The 19,260-nt window shown below is 31.9% G+C and overlaps 1 protein-coding gene across 1 annotated transcript; it reads right to left on the bottom strand.

The window, feature by feature from the left end:
- Positions 1-115: 115 nt before the first annotated feature.
- LOC120202132 (phosphatidylinositol/phosphatidylcholine transfer protein SFH13-like) lies at positions 116-18,614 on the bottom strand. Its single transcript, XM_039202609.1, has 12 exons — positions 18,505-18,614; positions 2,738-2,968; positions 2,554-2,653; positions 2,071-2,337; positions 1,871-1,948; positions 1,688-1,792; positions 1,548-1,597; positions 1,357-1,456; positions 1,146-1,244; positions 826-1,060; positions 322-713; positions 116-241 (listed from the first exon to the last, which is right to left on the bottom strand). Exons 1-12 carry the CDS (start codon positions 18,612-18,614, stop codon positions 116-118), a joined length of 1,893 nt encoding a protein of 630 aa, XP_039058540.1.
- Positions 18,615-19,260: the final 646 nt, after the last annotated feature.

Genomic DNA, 19,260 nt, shown 5'->3' with positions numbered 1-19,260 from the left:
TAGTTATAGTCTAGCCTCACATTGCATACAATTCAAATACTTTTTACTTTTTACATATGAAGATTTGCAAGAACCTAGATGGATGCTGCTTCATTTATATTATTTACCACTTTTTTCAAGATTTCAACACTTTGGGATATACTATTTTACATAGAATGGAACTTACGCGACATTTGGACTTGTGCATGTTTTCTATCAACTCTGCAATCTCAAGTTGCTTCATTAATGTAGCATGTAGAACCTGCAAGATGACACTATTGTCAAAAAAGAAGCAAAAACGACCATTCATATCAAACTCCAGTATACTAAGATGGGCCGTACTTGCTTGGTTTTATGAAGGTCAAGCTCGATAGATTTGATCCGGTCCAGAGACTCCATAAACATTTTCTCCTTTTCTACCGGAATTCCTGCAGGCTGGTTGCTAAGTTCCACAAATGCTTTCTCTAGTTTCTGAAGGCGCTGTATACATGCAAAGGCATGAACTTCTTCATTCACAACCTGCGGTGCTGTTGAATTCGAATGGCTCTTGATGTTGGATTCCATCATACTCAAACGATGAATATTGTTTGGCATTCTCCAAAATCCAAACCTAATAGTACGAACAAATGCAGCTAGTCTGACTAATAAAGCTATCAGCATTTTGGCCATGGACTGAATATTCCTTCTCCCAACCTTTCCCTTGACAGTTTCAAACAATAGGGCAACTGAAGTTCCTGAAATTTTACATCAACTTAGGAAGGAAAAAAGAACTCCAAAGGTACATTTGAAGTATCCTCCTCGTAGAAGAGAAAATGATTATTGCAATAAAATAGCTATTACAAATACCTTTGATGTAAAAAGAAGATGCTCGTTGATGAGATTGACTATCGACAATACTAGTAGGCGATGAATATGGAGAAAACAGCAGTCCTTGTTCAATTTCTATAGTTTTCTCTACAAGAGGTAAGCTATCTTCACAACAATAGTAAGCACTAGGATATGCAGAGCTGCTTTGATATGGAGAACATTGCACATCAAAATCTGATTCTGGCTGTGTTGTTGATGTGTCACTAGTCCTTGCCTGAAGAGTATGGGTTAAATGACATGCAGAGAAGATATAATCACAGAACCTCTGGTGCTCAATGATCACAAGACTTGGTACTTACCGTTGTCGGACGTATCTGAATGTAAGACTCATATTTATGCTGGTCATCAGATACTCTGGTGATTTGCCTCACAAATGTTGCATCCGCATTATATATGAGCTATCAGCAGAACCACACGTTAATCTCCAAATAAAAGTTGAGTAAGCCTAAAATCATGTCCAACAAACATTTCATGCTTAAGAGGAACAAGCAATATATTTCACATGGTTACCTTCATTATCTTAGGATCATTCCATGGACCTTTATTAGATCTAAGGCACCCTCCACCGATAGAGCAAGTGCACGACCCTCCTAAGAAGTCAGGCAACTGACTGAAAGAAGTGAAGAAAAAAACAAGGGCTTAGGAGGGATCATAGATAGAATTTTCTTGCAGTTAAGAATGAAGAAAGATAAGTAACAGACCTATGGTCAATGGTGTCCAGTAGCCTACCCAGAGATTTGGGCTCCAAAACCTGAAATTTGTAAACGAGAAAAATTGAGTCAAGTGGGGAGAAAGGGAAGGGGAATAGAAAGAAGAATGCCTAAAGCAATTTCGTTTTTACATTTATCTTTCCAATTGTCTTTGCATCAAGAAACTTCTGAGCAGCAGGCCAAAGCATCCTTTTGAATCCAGGACCAGCATTGACTATGTACATCCTGTGTAACGTCTGTAAAGCCATACAGGAAGAGTTACAAACAATTGCTATTAGCAACAGAGAAAAATCTATTTGGATTGGACAAGATACCTCAGGATAATAACTGTTATCTATTTTAGTCATGGCAGCCAAAAGACTTGCCGCAGACCCGCTAAAATTCTTCACGCCCTGCAATCAGAAACAACATTTAATCACCATTATTAAGTAAATTGCAGCTTCTGAATTCATTTCTGCCATATTTCTATATCTAATGCCATCAAATCTTCAATTTGATAAAGGATGTCAAATACCAATCCTTGGACATCCAATATAGTAGTTGTTGAACAGATTTGTTGCTTTGCTGCAACTGAACAAGCAGGGAACTTCTCCGAGAGAAGTCTCTCAAACTCTTGCACATGGTACTTCATATACCGGTCGATGGTGGTGATACGCATAAGCCTACTTGGATGGGCTTTTCCTAGCCGCTCAATGTAAACAGGTCTACCTTCCTTGTCGACTCCATGGTACCCTTGGGGGTAGAATTGCAATACCTCTTCCAGCTCTTCAAACTCGAAATCCTATGTATTTATTGATTAGAAAAAAAGGGTCAACTTGCAATGATAATAATATCCATTAAAATATAATGATAGCTCTTACATACTGTGCTGTATAATCATAAAAGCAACATAACCTCTAAGGTGCAGTTTTATTTCTTCTCCAGTTAGGCATTCCATGATTCAGTTAACATGCAATGAAAGTCTTGAAATAAATGCTACAAAGTTTACATTTCTGACCTCCAAAATGGTGTCTGTTCCAAACTCCTTCCTCCATTTAAGCATTTCTTCCCACATCTGGATTGTTTTTCCAATGTTAAACTCTCTAGCTTTCAAGAATCTACAAGTGGAATGTCACACAAATTGTCAGCATATACAATGTGATACATTGAACAAATATTTGGAACTTAAAGCAACAACTGACCTTAACAAAGTATGATAATCATCATGGCTAGGAGGCAATAACTCCTTGTGAACAAGTTTTTGATGTAATTCAATGACAGAACTCTCCTCTTTTGCATCCCTAACATCCTCGATGCATACAGAAGGCAACCTGTAATCTGTTTTCTTGTTCCCTTTTTTCTTAAGAGAATGAGTAAAGTTGTTGGATGCATTCATGGCCTTCCTTTTCAGATTCTCAGCAATCTCCTCCACCCTAATTTCCAGTATTTAACAGAACCAAATTAAATCAAGCACACAAGTTATCTAACAAGAGAGAACGCCGAGCGCGAACGTGGAATAAAAAATGGTGCTGCGTATGCTAAAAGAAGAACACCAAATATAAAAGAAGAAACTTTCCGGGAAAATGTGGAGGAGAGAATGATATAGCAGTGTTAATTGTCAAAAGCAAAGTGTTTTATTCTTTTTATAGAAAAGTGATTGTGTTTTGAACTTGTTTTTCCAAGACCAATAAAGTAAGCAAACGAGGGAAATGCAAAAAAAGCTTTTCATTTTATATTATTTTCTGTCTCTGAAAAGGGAAGAAGAGAATGAAAAAAGACAGCAGCTGAAGCTGGTGAACATGAACTAAGGTCCCAACAAGAGAAAATATTCAGTTATGCATGTTTTTAGTTTGGTTCGTGAGATTCTAAAGTATTCAATTAAATCGAATTAATTCGAGTAACATTAACATTCCTGTGCGTTAACTTCAATAACATTCCACCTCCATGGTCCATTCCATGGTAAAAAGTAAACGTAAAACTTATCAGTAATTGCATCTGCCACCTCTGTGTCTGATCAGAATTCTCAAACCCCAAAACCAACAGGCCGGCGTCTTCATCTCATAATTCATGAATTATTTCATCCCAAATGCTTCTTTCTTCTTCGAACTTTTTTCTGTAGTATAATTAACGCTCTTCCAACTTCACAATAAACCCCCTCCCCGAGAAAAAATGGATGTTTTGGTCGGGCATGTAGAGTCCAAAGGTGGAAGCTTTTCCTGGGTGGGGGCCTCATACAGATAATATATTCAATATTGATACCGTTATCGAGGTGCAAAGGGTACCTACCTAGCTAGCCAACGTCGAGTAGTCACACTCTCAAGAAGATAAGGACCTAACCTAACACCTTCCATTTGCCCTACCAATAAAACATACCCTCTCCACCTGATTTTCTTCTTCTATATCCCTAAATAAAAGTATACTTCTTTTGGGTGTTTTTCTTTTTATTTTCTCAACTTACAATTTTATTTAAAAGATTTCATCAGTGTTCACTACTGGGCTTTTATTATATAAGATACATATCTTCTCTTTTTCTGTCTTTTAGATGAAAATGATGCAGCATCAACCACCTTTTTTTCAACTGGCTGCAAGGTAAGTAGACAATATGTATATCTATATGTATATTGTAGTATAATTATACATAACATAACATGTTGTGTGAAGGAGTGTTGGCTAGTGTATATAATAGCTCTCACTGGCTCTTCTCTTGTTGGATTTTCTGTCATTGTTTTCCAGATACGGTAAATAAAATAGGGTAAATTACACGTTTAGTATATAAACTATTATTTTGTTTCGTTTTTGGTAGCTAAATTTTTTTTTTTACAATTATACATAACCTTTAGTTTAGGTTTCATTTTAGTACATCATTGTTAAAAACTTAACAGAACTGTTATATGTGACACTTTTTATGTGTAAATTACATCATTCATCCATTAACTATCTTACCCATATATTGGTCACTAAAGTTTTTATAGGAGCAAAATTGAAATTTTTTAAATTTTAGTGACCAAAATAGAAGTGACAAGATAATTGAGTAACGAATGATTTAATTTACCCAAAAAAATATTTCATGTACAACAGTTACATTAAGTTTTTAATAGTAAGGTATCAAAATGAAATAAAAAGTAAACGCTATGCATAATTTTGAAAAAAAATAAAATTTAGATACCAAAATGGGACAAAAATAATAGTTTAGGCTCTAAACTTGTAATTTACCCAATAAAATAATACTAGTAAAATTGAAACAAAAGAACCCCTTTGGAATTTCTCATTACCATACAGGCAGTATAAGTAGTTAGTAATGGTTAGGACTTAGCATAGGATTTGAGAAAATCAAAAAAATTGACTTAAACTTATCTATACGATTTGGTTTGCGGTTTTTTTTTTATTTTGCGTTTCGATTTTGGTTTGGTTTAAAAGTATAATTATATAATTTGGTTCGATTCGATTTTTCTATATAAAAATATTTGTTTCAAATCAAACCAAATAAAAAAATTATTATCCAAAACAAATTCATTTTGAATTTATTATAAGATAAATTTAAATAAATAAAATCATAAAACTAATAATATTTTTTATGAATTTAAATGTGTACGTTTACACTCGATTTGAGCTATAAGTTTGCTTTATTTGGACGTTGAGCTTGAAAATTAGTAAACACTTAATTTTTTTTAAACCAATCCAAAATAAATTAAATCGAAAATCACGATTTTTATGTCATTTAATTTCTATTTTAGTTTAAAATTTTAAAAACCCGCAAAATACAAATCGATTTATATTTTATTGAAAAACCACATCGAATTGCGCCGAATACACTCATAGTAATAGTAATAAAATGTTTTTATTTTTGTTTAGAGTAAAGTACACAAATGGTCCATTGACTATAGGATATTGCTTTGTTAAATCATCGCCTATTAAAAGTTATAAAATGGTCTTTCGGTTATAGGGAGTTGCTCTATTGAGTCCTTCGACTATTAAAAGTTATAAAATGGTCATCCGACTATTCATTTTGATCCAAACTTGTCCTTTTCATTAAAAACTTAATGATCGTCTGAACTGGACGTTAATATGCTGACTGAGATATAATATCTGTTTGAGGTTATGATATTATATTTTATCATATCTCAGTCAATAAGTTAATGTCCAGCTCAATCTACCGTCAATTTTTTAACGAAAATGACAAGTTAGAAACAAAATGAATAGTCGGGTGACCATTTTGTAACTTTTAATAGTTTAAGGACTCAACAAAACAACACCCTATATTCGGGGGACCATTATGTAACTTTTAATAGTCAAAGGATTCAACATAGTATACTATAGTTGGGGGATCATTTGTATATTTTACCCTTTTGTTTATTATGTTAATATTTTGAATTTAATCTCCTTACCGTATTTTAGTATATGTTCAAATTTGTTTAATTTACTAACAATATGTACATACAATACAAACGCAACTGTTCGAACTTAAAATCTCTAGTTTAGTTTGGATTCTTATGTTGTTTTTAGTATAATTGAGTAATTTTATTTCGTATTGACAAGAGACCTTTCGTTCTTTATTATTCTTTTATTTATAGGATAAAGAATTAGTTTAGTATTTAGTTTATTACTTCTATTTCATTTAGGTAACCAGACTTCAATCTTTTGGAAATCATAACTAAATTTTAGTTTATGTTTCATTTTGGTACCTTTCAATTAAAAAATTAACAGAACTGTCGGTGCGACATTATCTTATGAAGATACATCATCATTAAATTTTTAACGGAAAAGTACCAAAATGAAATCTAAACTAAATGATAATTATGGTTTTGAAAAAAAAATAAAGTTTGAGTTTCGGAACAGAAAAAAGTAATAACTTGGGGACAAATATGTAGTTTACCCTTGTTTATATATAGATGACAAGACTGGAGATACCTTAGCTTGGCTCTCGTACTACCCTAAGGAATAGGATATTGTGAAGGGCTGAAAATCAACCTTTTTCCTATTAAAGTTGAAACCAAGTGTTAGGTTTGGGAATTCCATTCACCCTCTATTATATTACACTTTCTACTTTCTCCATAGCACACACAAAAAATCATCTCTCTTGTACACTGTTATAAAATACTACTCCCCGTATTCTCATAGTCATGACATTCCAAGTTTGGACAAGTAATTCTCTGGTTAGAAATTTATAAACAGAAAAATAATAAAATTAAGATCAATCCAAAATGAGATAAAAAAATAAGGTTTAACGCGATTAAGTTTTATCTACTTTTACGGGTGAGAATAACAATAATTCATAATAGTTGTAGAGAACATGAAATGTACAAATACATGATTCTCATATATACTAAAAATTGGTATCTATATCATAACTTGGAATATCCCAAATCACTATCTCAATATCCTACAAGAATCTATCTCTACAACATAAACTCTAAAAGTTATAAAAATCATAAAAGGATTACATCTCTCTAAAATATTTTTCTCTATCTCTTAATTGTAAAGGTTAAGACATAATCTCTAGTTATAGAGTCAAATATTTGGTCACCAATAATTCTTATTTAATAAGAATTATTGTCAAAAATAAGCATTTACTTATTAAATAAACACAATCACCAATTATAATTTAAATAAAAAATATATAACATCCTCCATTTTAATAAATATGAATTTAAACTCCATTCATCATAATTTAAATCTAAAATAAATTTAAATTTAAAATAATTTAAACTAAATATTTGAGCTGATTCAAATTTAAAATAATTAGAAGTCAAAATTAAAGTGATATTCGAGATTATTGAAGCAATGAGAAAGGAGAACTAAGCAAGTATTTAGTTCTACAAGATGTATGAATGGATAGTTTTAGAGAGGAAGGGGTAAAAGTGAGCAGATTGAGTTCGATTTTTTTTTTATGTAAAAAATTTCTGTCGGGAGATTCTCCCACTAAAGTCACATGTGTGATGCGGGTCGGTCCGGATTAATCAAGACGAAACCTTAAAATTGAGAGAACAAAAAAAAGTGAGCAGTGAAGCAAGAGGAAAGGGCCAAAAAGATCACGTTGTTTTGTGCTTGGACTTGTATTGTTTGGAATGGCAGAATTGGTGTATTTATTGAAGAAGAAGAGTCAAAAGTAGAGCAGAGGATTTTATGTATAGTCAACATGAAATAGAGGGACATGTCCTTAAACTTCATTCTGCCCCCACTCCCTTGGTGGTTGCATGTGACTGTGGTCACCATTCTTTTTTTACTACACATCAAAAATATTTCAAAAGTATCATTGAATGAATCGATGCAGACCGCTCAGATTAGAGGGAAAAATATATCCCAATCGCTCAATTAAAGTGATAGATTCTGAAATATTTTTTTAAACTGAGCATAATGTAAACGAGCTGAGTCAGATTCGAGTAATGTGAAATTTGACTCCAAAAGTGTAAAATTGAATTGAATTCGACTCGACTCCAAAATTAACGAGTTTAAAATTTTTAAGTTTAAAATTATTATTAATTTAATTTAAAAAGTTTAAAATTTTAATATATTATTTTTTTCAGTAGCTCACGAGCTTTTCAAATCGAGTAACAAGTAACGCGTTTCGGCTTGTTAAGAATTTGAGTCTAGTTCAAACTCAAATCAAGTCCATTTGGTTCGAGTGTTGACCGAAGTTTGATCGAGTCGATCTTGAATAACTCGCAATCAGTCTTATCTCATTTACAACCCTAAAACACATATACATTAATAACTAGAAATTTTCTTATTGAATAAATATAAATAAAATTTTAACGTGAAGATTATTAATAAAATAAATAACTAGTAAAAAAAATCCAAATTTCAAACGTTCAAAGTATTTAAATTTTCGAACTAATTCGGTTAATTGATCGAACCAAATTAGTTCGGTTAATTCGGTCGGTTAACGGTTAATTTTTTTTTTAAATTCGATTAACGGTTAATTCGGTTCAAAATCGATTAATTAATCGAATTACCCAAAGTAACCGAATTAAATTTTAAATATTAAATATATTATATATAACATATGGACTCAGCCCAAACCATTTAAAACCTAATTAATAATTTAAGATCCAATAATTTTTAAACCTAAATCAATATTAATTAATTAAAAAATTTATATAAAATTTTTATTTTATAATTATATATTATTTAAATTAATTAGAAACTGTTTTTTTGAATTAAAAAATATTTAATTTTTATATAAATTAGAAAATTTAAATTTTTTTGTTAATTCGAAAATTAACTGAATTAACCGAAATTTATTCGGTTCGGTTAATATTTTCGAAAAAAGTTCGGTTCAATTAACGGTTAAAGAAAAAAAAGTTCGGTTAATTCAGTTAATGATAATTTGGTTCGATCGGCCACCGAATTAACCGAATGAACAACCCTACCACCACCCAATAAGGTTTGATTTAAAATGTCTTTATAAAAATTAATTGAATTTTTATGAATGAAAATAAATTTATTGACTTCTTTCGCTAAAAAAAATAGTTAATTTATTCTCGTTCAAGTGAGTGAAAAACATTAAATATATTTTTATCATATAATTGATATTTTTATAAGTTTATATTGAACTTTCATATATAAGGGAGCTGCCTACTGATGTTAAATATATTTTTTACAAAAAAAATCAAATAAAGATAATTAATATAATATTTTTTATATTTTTTAGTATCCTTATTTTCTAATAAAATAAAATAATTATTTCAAATCAAGTCGTGGTAAATTATAACTTCAAAATTCAAATCGAATTCTATTGATTTCACCAATGATCCTCAATGTTCAGAAGTGATTCAAGATGTATTTAAACAAGCTTAGGAGTCATTGATCAATAACAAGAAACAACAATTGTGAGAGAATCAAAGAGAAAGCCTTGAACTTATCGTTTGAGCATTTTCAAGCCTATTTTTCATTCAATATTCATTTTGCTTTCAAGAACACCCTTTGTACTTAATTGTATTATTTTTTAGTGTTCTTTCTTTGTTCTAGAATTGTGCAAACATCTTGCCTTGTGAGGTTTTTCTGTAAGTTTGCGAAATTTGTATTCTTCTCTTTGGGAGAGAGTGTTCTCAAGAATTTGGGGTATAATTCTTGAGGGAGTTATAAGGTTACTCTTTGTCCTCAAAAGAAAGAACAAATTAGTGAATTTGTTGGAAAATCCTTAGTGTGGATAGCTAAGGTAGTGGACGTAGACTTTGGTTGAGAAAGTCGAATCACTTTAAATCGTTGTGCAATTATTTTCTATATTCTGTAAAAACTTCCACCATAATTTTAATTGCCAATTCACCCCCTCTTGACTATTTCGTCGATAGATTAACTCAACAATTGGTATCAGAGCCTCACTCATTTGAAGGTTTAATCGCCTCTTGAGTAAATTTGGGAAGAGTTATATCGATATTTCAAGTCATCAATGGCCTCTACTTCAAACTTCGACTTTGGTCTTGATTCAATGCATGTCAACAAGCCTCCTTTCTTCAATGGAACTAATTATGCTTATTAGAAGAATATGATGAGGTACTTTATTCAACCAAGTGACATGGGAGCATGGAATATCATAGAAGACGGATACATCATACCTTCCACTCATTCGATATCGTGGAGTGAAGAAGAGACAAGAATGTTCCAGCTCAACTCAAAGGCTATCCATATTATATTTTGTGCTCTTGGACCAGATGAATACGAGAGAGATTCATCTTGTACAACAACCAAAGAAATATGGGATAAACTAGAAGTCACTCATGAAGACACCAACGAGGTAAAAGAATCTAAAATTAGTCTTCTAACTCATAGCTATGAAAATTTCAGGATGAAACCGGATGAAGATATCAAAGCTATGACAGATAGATTTTCCATGATTGTCAATGGTATCAAATCATATGGAGAGATCATTCAAAACGAGAAGCTTGTGAGGAAGTTAGTTTACTCTCTTCCAAAAGCTTAACAATTAAAGAAGACGGCGATCATCGAGGCTAAAAACTTAAAATCCTTAACCCTCGATGAGCTAATTGGTTCTCTCCTCACGCATGAAATGATGATTCAAGATGAGGTAAACCTCGAAAAGACAAACGAGGCAAAGAAGGAGATAGAGAAAAAGAAAAACGTATGAGTTACTCTCAAATCTACATAAGATAAGAGTGATTCAGATGAAGATGACGAGGAAATAACATTATTTGCCAAATGGTTCAGAAAACTGATGAAGCCCAACCGAGGAAGAAAATTCAAACGAAATGAAGGCTTCAAAACTGAATCGAATGAGAAAGACTCAAGCATTTTCTACGAATGCAAAAAGCCGGGTCATGTCAAATACGATTGTCCACAATTGAAGAAGAAGGGTCAATTGAAGAAAAACACAATGTTCATGTGGCTACATGGAGCGATGATGAACAATCCGATGAAGAGGAACAAGAAGTAGCAAACTTGTGCTTGATGGCCATCGAGGAAAGCTCTCAGGTAACCTCTAGCTCATTTAATTTTGAATATTATTATTTTGATGAGCTATTAGAGGAATATACTGGGTTTGCCTCGGATTATGAGAAATTATTTTTAAAATACAAAAATGATATTTCAAAATTGAAAAGCGAAAATAATCTCATATCCAAGACCAACGTTGATCTTGAAAGTAAAATTAAAGATTTACAAATCAAACTAAATGAGTTTAAAAAGAAAAATACTGATTTGCATAATTTACTTTCAAGAGTAAATGATGATCATCAAAAGAAAATTGATGATCTTAAAGCTTCTTTTAATAAAGTTGAACCAAAACGTTTTGAAAATGGAGAAAGTTCAAAAACCAACTTTGTTAGAAAAAATTTTAAAAACTACAATCATAGAGGTCCCTGAAGAACCTCTAATGGAAAAATCGTTAGAAGTATATGGGTTTCTAATAAACTTATTACTACTAAAGATAAGGATATCCTACACAAATGGATACCCAAGGAGACTAGAATTTTGGAAACTAATGAATATGAACCCAAAAGAATTTGGGTACCAAAAATAAAAAATTAATCTATGTTTGTAGGAAAAGGAGCATTGCTACAAGGCACGTGAAACAAATTCAAACTCATGGTACCTTGATAGTGGATGCTCAAGACACATAACCAGAGATAAGAGTCGATTCATAGAGCTAAATGACAAAAATGGATTAGAGGTGACTTTTGGTGATAATTCAAAAGGCCACATTGAAGGTATATGTACTATAGGTAATACCTCTTCCATACAAATTAAAAAGTTTTATATGTGAATAGATTAAAGCATAATCTATTGAGTATTAGTCAATTATGCGATAAGGGATACAATGTTATGTTTAAAACTAATGGTTGTAAAGTCATTGACATTGCATCTAATCGGATTATGTTTGTTGGTCATAGAATAGGAAACATATACATGGTGCATTTAGATTCAATAAATATGACTAATTTATGCCTAGTTGCTAAGGATGAACATGATAGTTGGTTATGACATAGGAGACTAGGACATACTAGCATGAGTGTTTTACAATGACTAATGCAAGGAGATTTAGTTAGAGGATTGTCAAAGCTAAAATTTGATAATAATAAAATCTGTTATGCATGTGCTAAAGGAAAACATAGAAGAGCTTCCTTTAAGTCCATTAATGATGTATCAACTAGTAGAGTATTACAATTGATCCATATAGATCTTTTTGGGCCAACTAGGACTACTAGATTGGGTGGAAAACAATATGCATTTGTCTTGGTAGATGACTATTCTAGATATACTTGAGTTTTATTCTTAAGTACTAAAGTTGAAGCATTAGAAAAATTTATCACGTTTTCAAAAGTAATCCAAAATGAAAAAGGTTACTCCATAACTAGTGTTAGGTGTGATCATGGCATTGAATTTAAAAATCTTGGATTTACTGAGTTTTGTAATTCTAATGGTATTAGCCATAATTTTTTAGCACCTAGAACCCCTCAACAAAAATGGAGTTGTTGAGAGGAAAAATCAAACTTTAGAAGAAATGGCTAGAACCATGCTTTGTGAAAACAATTTGCCAAAATATTTTTGGGCGGAAACCACAAATACCGCTTGTTATGTTATTAATCGAGTAATGATTAGGCCAATTTTGAAGAAAACTCCATATGAAATTTTCAAAAATAAAAAGCCTAACATTAGCAATTTTCATCCTTTTGGATGTAAATGTTTTGTTTTAAAAAACGGTAAAGAAAATCTTGGCAAATTTGATTCTAAAAGTGATGAAGGAATTTTTATGGGTTATTCCTTAAATTCTAAAGCTCATCGGGTATTTAATAAAAGAACTTTAGTGGTAGAAGAGTCTATACATGTTGTTTTCGATGATAATCCCCTTCCGAGGAAGGATTCTTGTGTTGATGATGACGTAGGTATTGTAAAAGCAAATGACGTTAGATATGACGTTTGAGAACCATCTTCAAAGAAAGAAATGAAAGATGAGGAAACTCACGATGTTCTCAAGAATCCAACCATTGAAGAAAGGGAAGTCTCTTACCCAATAGAGTACAACTATGTCAACGATGGTGAAATTATAGGTGATCCATCCAAAGGGGTAACAACTCGATATTCTCTTAGAAATATATGTAATTATGTTGATTTTATCTCATGCATAGAGCCTAAGAATATTCAAGAAGCATTAGATGATGAAAATTGGATAATGGTTATGCAAGAAGAATTAAATCAATTTGAGAGAAGTAAAGTATGTACATTAGTTAAAAGGCCTAGTAATAAATCTATTGTAGGTACCAGATGTGTATTTAGGAATAAGCTCAATGAAAGTGGTAATATAGTGAGGAACAAGGCTATACTTGTTGCTCAAGGGTATACTCAAGAAGAAGGTATATATTTTGATGAGACATACGTTCCTGTAGCTAGGATGGAAGCAATTAGAATGTTATTAGCATTTGCATGTTTCAATGAATTTAAATTATATCAAATGGATGTTAAAAGTGCATTTTTAAATAGGTTTTTAAAAGAATAAGTGTATGTGGAACAACCTCCTGGTTTTGAAGATTCAAAATTTCCAAATTATGTTTTTAAATTGACAAAAGTGCTTTATGGTTTAAAACAAGCTCCTAGAGCTTGGTATGAAACATTGTCAAATTTTTTAATTGAAAAAGGTTTTTCAAAAGGGAAGGTTGACACTAAATTGTTTTTAAAGCATAATGGTAAAGATTTATTAGTAGTTCAAATTTATGTTGATGATATAATATTTGGTTATACTAATGATTCTCTTTGCCAAGAATTTTCTAAGCTAATGCAGAGTGAATTCGAGATGAGCATGATAGGGGAGCTCTCATTTTCTTGGGACTTCAAATCAAGCAAAGAAAAGATGGCAACTTCATCAATCAAGAAAAATACGTCAAGGATATGCTCAAGAAATTTGGATTGGAAAATGGGAAACCTCATACCACTCCAATGATCTCATCAACAAAGCTTGACAAAGATGAAGGAGGTAAATGTGTGGATGTTAAATTATATAGGTCAATGAGTGGCTCTATGTTTTATCTAACCACAAGTAGACTATACATTATGTTTAATGTTTGCTTATGTGCTAGATTTCAATCATGCCTTAAGAAATCACATCTACTAGCCATTAAGAGAATCTTTAGATACCTTAAGGACACTCCTAGTTTAGGACTTTGGTATCCTAGAGACTCTAGCTTTAGCTTGCATGCCTTCTCTGATGTGGATTATGGAGAATGCAAAATAGATAGGAAAAACACCTTCGGTACTTGTCAATTCCTAGGAAATATTCTGATTTCATGGTTTTCAAAGAAACAAAATTGTGTCGCATTATCTACCACTAAAGCGGAATACATTTCAGCCAGTAGTTGTTGTGCACAAGTTTTATGGATGAAACAACAACTTTTAGATTATGGAATTGAAATAGGTTCCATACCTATCAAGTGTGACAATACTAGTGCTATTTGTCTCACTAAAAATCTCATCCAACATTCTAGAACTAAGCACATTGAAATTATACATCATTACTTTCATTAGATATCTTGTCACTAAAGGAGACATAGTTCTAGAATATGTTGATACTTTGCATCAATTAGGACTTTTAGGACTAAGCACATTGAAACCATTAGATAAAGAAAGATTTTGGACACTTAGGAGAGAATTAGGTTTAACTAACCTACCTTGACTTAGTGTTTAAAATGATTTTTAGCACTTTTAATTAGTTTTGAAAAATACTTTTAAAAATAATATTTTTGATTGAATTCTTTACTGTTAGTTAGGGAGAGTTTATGATTAATTATATGTTTAAATAAAATTTAAGGATAGTTTTATTTGATTGAACATTGTTAATTTTCGATCTTTGAGTTGCCAATACCACCAGAGCTAATTAATTTAGCATTCTGAGTGTTAAAAAAACGGATTTTAACATTTTTGTGCATAGTGCATCGATACACTATTAAAGTATACCGATGCATTCCTTGAATATGCATCAATACACTATGAAGGTACACCGATGCATGTCTTGAATGTGCATCGATACACTCGTTGGGTTTTTGGCTTTAAATCCATAAAATTCATATTTTTGCCAAACCCTCATAAATCCAAACACACCCGCCGTATGCATCCTCTCAACCCCTAATATCCGTTCGTGCTTAAATCAACAAAATCTAGTTGGAATCTTATTGTTTTTCAACTCCTAATCCTGCTTGCATCAACAAAACCATGTAAACAACATCACATTCATCTCAATCCGAAATTTTTCAAGGTAATTTATCTAAAACCACTATTTTATTGTTTTTGAACTTAGGACTAGATTTAATTAGTTCTAGGATGAATTATATATCAAGCATTACTTACATTATGTTTCTAAACTAGATTCTACAACCAATTTCATCAAAAACACAAGATTTTATTATTATTATTTTTCAAAATTTCGAAATAAAAAATGTTTTGATTTTAAAATTGTTGTTGTTTTTATTTAATTATGTTGTTTTGAAAACTCCATATTTATTTTCAAACATAATTTTCAAAATTGTCCATTAGGATTTATTTTAGAGAACTTTGAAATATTGAGGACTCATTTGAGTTTTGGGATTGATATTGTTGCATACACATGTTTCAAATTTACAGGTAATCTTACCCATTCTGACCTTTTACCATGTCTAAACGCCCTAGGACATCCTCTAGTCGTTAATTGTTTAAACATTTTGAATATTTGGCTTTGTTTGTTTGGATTTTGAATATTTAGTTTGGATTATTTGTTTTGATTATATTTTGGATGTTTGGTTTGGTTGAATGATTTTTAGTTTTTTAACTTAGATTAAATTTTTATGTTAGATTTTGCATCATTTATGACTAATTATCATTACACATTATCTATGAATATTGATTTATGGAACTATTGACTAATCTTTCTCTTGATTGTGATCTTAGCAGCTTAAGCTTTATCTAAATATTAATTGGCTAAATTTTCAAAACCTTGTTTAAAAACATTTTTAGAGTCTTTTTGATTTAACAAAAAGGGGGAGAATATAGTAAGGGGGAATAATTTTCAAAATTGATTTCAAAAATGATTTTCAAAGAAAATCTTAAAATTATTTGAAAATCTTAAAATTATCTAAATGTTTTGTTATATCAAAAAGGGGGAGTTTGTTGAAAACATTTTGATGTTTCGATATAACAAATTAAGTGTTATTGAATTTTAAGATTTTATAATCAATTTTAAAGTATTTTTGATTAAATTATTCGAATATCAAAAATATTACCCCAAGTTTTTCAAATGTCAATTTAAATCCTTACTAAAGTGTAAAATTGTATTTTAAAATTAAAATATTTTTGAAACAATTTTTTACAAAGTATTTCGAACCAAAACTGAGCCAAAAATCAATTTTATAAAGGGATGTACCGATGCACTATTTGATGTATCGATGCACACCCTAATTCGAATGTATTTTGTGTACCGATGCACAACCATGAATCGACGCACTCCTGATTTTATTGAAACATCAAATGCATTTTATGTACCGATGCACAAACCATGCATCGATGCACTCCTGGCTCTTTTGAAACATCGGATGTAATTAGTGTACAGATGCACCCCAAGTGTACCAATGCACTAGGTCTTATAACGGTCGAAATATTTGAATTTTACACACATTGTACCGATGCACCTTGAGAGTGTACCGATGCACCTACGCTCCCAACCATATTTTTAAATGATTATTACATAATAACGACTCTATTGACTTCACCAATGATCCCCAACATTCAGAAGTGATTCAAGGTGTATTTAAACAAGCTTAGGAGCCATTGATCAATAACAAGTAACAACAATTGTGAGAGAATCAAAGAGAAAGCCTTGATCTTATTGTTTGAGCATTTTAAGCATATTTTTCATTCAATATTCATTTTGCTTTCAAGAACACCCTTTGTACTCAATTGTATTATTTTTAGTGTTATTTCTTTGTTCTAGAATTGTGCAAACATCTTGCATTGTGAGGTTTTTCTGTAAGTTTGCGAAATTTGTATTCTTCTCTTTGGGAGAGAGTGTTCTCAAGAATTTGGGGTATAATTCTTGAGGGAGTTGTAAGGTTACTATTTGTCCTCAAAAGAAAGAACAAATTAGTGAATTTGTTTGAAAATCCTTAATGTGGATAGATAAGGTAGTGGACGTAGACTTTGGTTGAGAAAGTCGAACCACTCTAAATCGTTGTGCAATTATTTTCTTTTTTCTGCAAAAGCTTCCACCAAAATTTTAATTGCCAATTAACCCCCTTCTTGGCTATTTCGTCAATCGATTAACTCAACAATGAACAATAAAATAAAAGTTAGAATGCTAGTAAGTTAGTAAGAACAATAAAAATAAAAAGTTAGAATGTTAGTATGAACAATAAAATAAAAGTTAGAATGTTAGTAAGTTAGAAAAGTTAGCGATTAACAGTGTCCAGACCATAATAATGTGGATTTTACCCCGGATCGGGTCACCACAAGGTCGAATCGAATAATAGAAACAAGAAATAAATAAATAACCAATGGTTATAATGCAAGAAAATAAAAGTCAGTGATTAATGTATAATAAAATAAAAGTTAGTAGTTAATTTGAAATAAATAACATAGCAGAATGGTGAAGAAAAAAAGATAACAAACTTAGACTGGAGACTTGACGCGTGATTTTCCGCTGATAATGACCAAAGCGAGAAACACGCTAAAACTGGGGGATTTACGGGCGATTAACCCATAAAATGGGTAGCCAAAGTAAGAGATATGATGAAACTGGGGGACTGTCATACGATTAAACTAAAAACATTTAAAACAACCCCCCAAACCAAACATTTCACGTAAACAACCGCCTACTTCATGGCAGGTTGAGACACCCTCAAACTAGATAACTCCGACCACCTTATCAACGTCGGCAACCGAGATTCGGCTGCCAACACTCCCACGAAGCACCGGCCATGCCACGGATGATCGGAAAAGTCTCCTAAATGGAGCAAAACAACCCCTAAAAAGCCTTACTTGTACCATATTTTCATTTCTTTTTTATCCTTTCACCGGAAACCTTCCAAGGTGGCCAACGACAAATAAACCAAAAAAAGAAAAGAAAAGAAAAAACATACCACAACGTCCTACCCAATCTCTAAACGAAACTCAAAATGAACCTATTTATAACGATGGTCGAACAGCCATCGGCTACCGACCGCTGCCTACAACGCCGACTAGGGCTGACTTCCGACGACAGACTACACGCCCCTGATATAAACTTTGTACTTATTTTTGTTATTAATGTAAATTATTTTGTTTATGATAGTTAGATTATAACATTTTTATTTTTAGTACATTTTTTTATTAAAAACAATATGATAATCTTTAAAATCTGTATACACTTTTTATGATGGGTAAACTACGCTAATGGTCACTGATGTTTGGGTAAGTTTTCATTTTCACCACTAATGTTTCAAAAGTTACAAATAGGTCACTAACGTTATCGTTTGTGACAAAATGGTCACTGGCCGTTAAGAGGCGTTACGAAAAATACAGCTGGACCGTTATCTGCTGAGGTGGATCGTTGATCGCCATTTTGACTGGCTCTTCTTCTTCTTCAACCCATTCCCCATCTACTTTTTCTTCACTTTTCTTCTTTCGCATCGAATCAAAAAGCTGAAAATCGAAACGACTTTAATTTTGGTATTAAATTAACAATGGAGCTATGTTTTCTATTTTCTTCGTTTCATTTGTGATTAACAGAAAATGATCCAAGCAATTAGTATAGAAACAACAACCGATTTTGCATTTCATATATTCTCAATTCCATTCTCCCAACACAGGATTAGATATTCTCAGTTCTGTAATGGTTTTTTTCTTTTTCATATCATCTGAATTTCAATGAAATAATTTGTAAATATATTACCAACTAAATTGACAACATATTTATAAACCACATTGTGATGTATGCCTTTATAAAACCTGCACAAAGATGAACATAGGCACCGAGACATCGTCGGCGAATCGTGATCCCTGTTCGAAGCTGTCGAGTTGTCTACAAATACATATCCAACACCCAGTCCACCAAAATACAAGGATGTATTCTCGCACCTCTGAAACACTCTAGCAAGCGATGCAACCTTTCTTCTTGCCCGCTTTGTGCCCGTGAACAATAGTGTCTGAAGCAAGCCGGCCGATATTGGAGCCTTTAGCACTCTTTCAGTCGCAGCAGACTAGCCGCTGCGGCACAACTCGAGCAATGCTGCCACTGCATTATCTTTACCTCTTGCAGTTCCGCACCTCATCATTA

The sequence above is a fragment of the Hibiscus syriacus genome, unplaced genomic scaffold, assembly GCF_006381635.1.
Source record: "Hibiscus syriacus cultivar Baekdansim isolate YM2019G1 unplaced genomic scaffold, ASM638163v2 tig00008256_pilon, whole genome shotgun sequence".
Lineage (NCBI taxonomy): Eukaryota > Viridiplantae > Streptophyta > Magnoliopsida > Malvales > Malvaceae > Hibiscus > Hibiscus syriacus.
The sequence above is the reverse complement of the archived record's forward strand: the minus strand, read 5'-3'. Positions and strand labels throughout refer to the sequence as shown.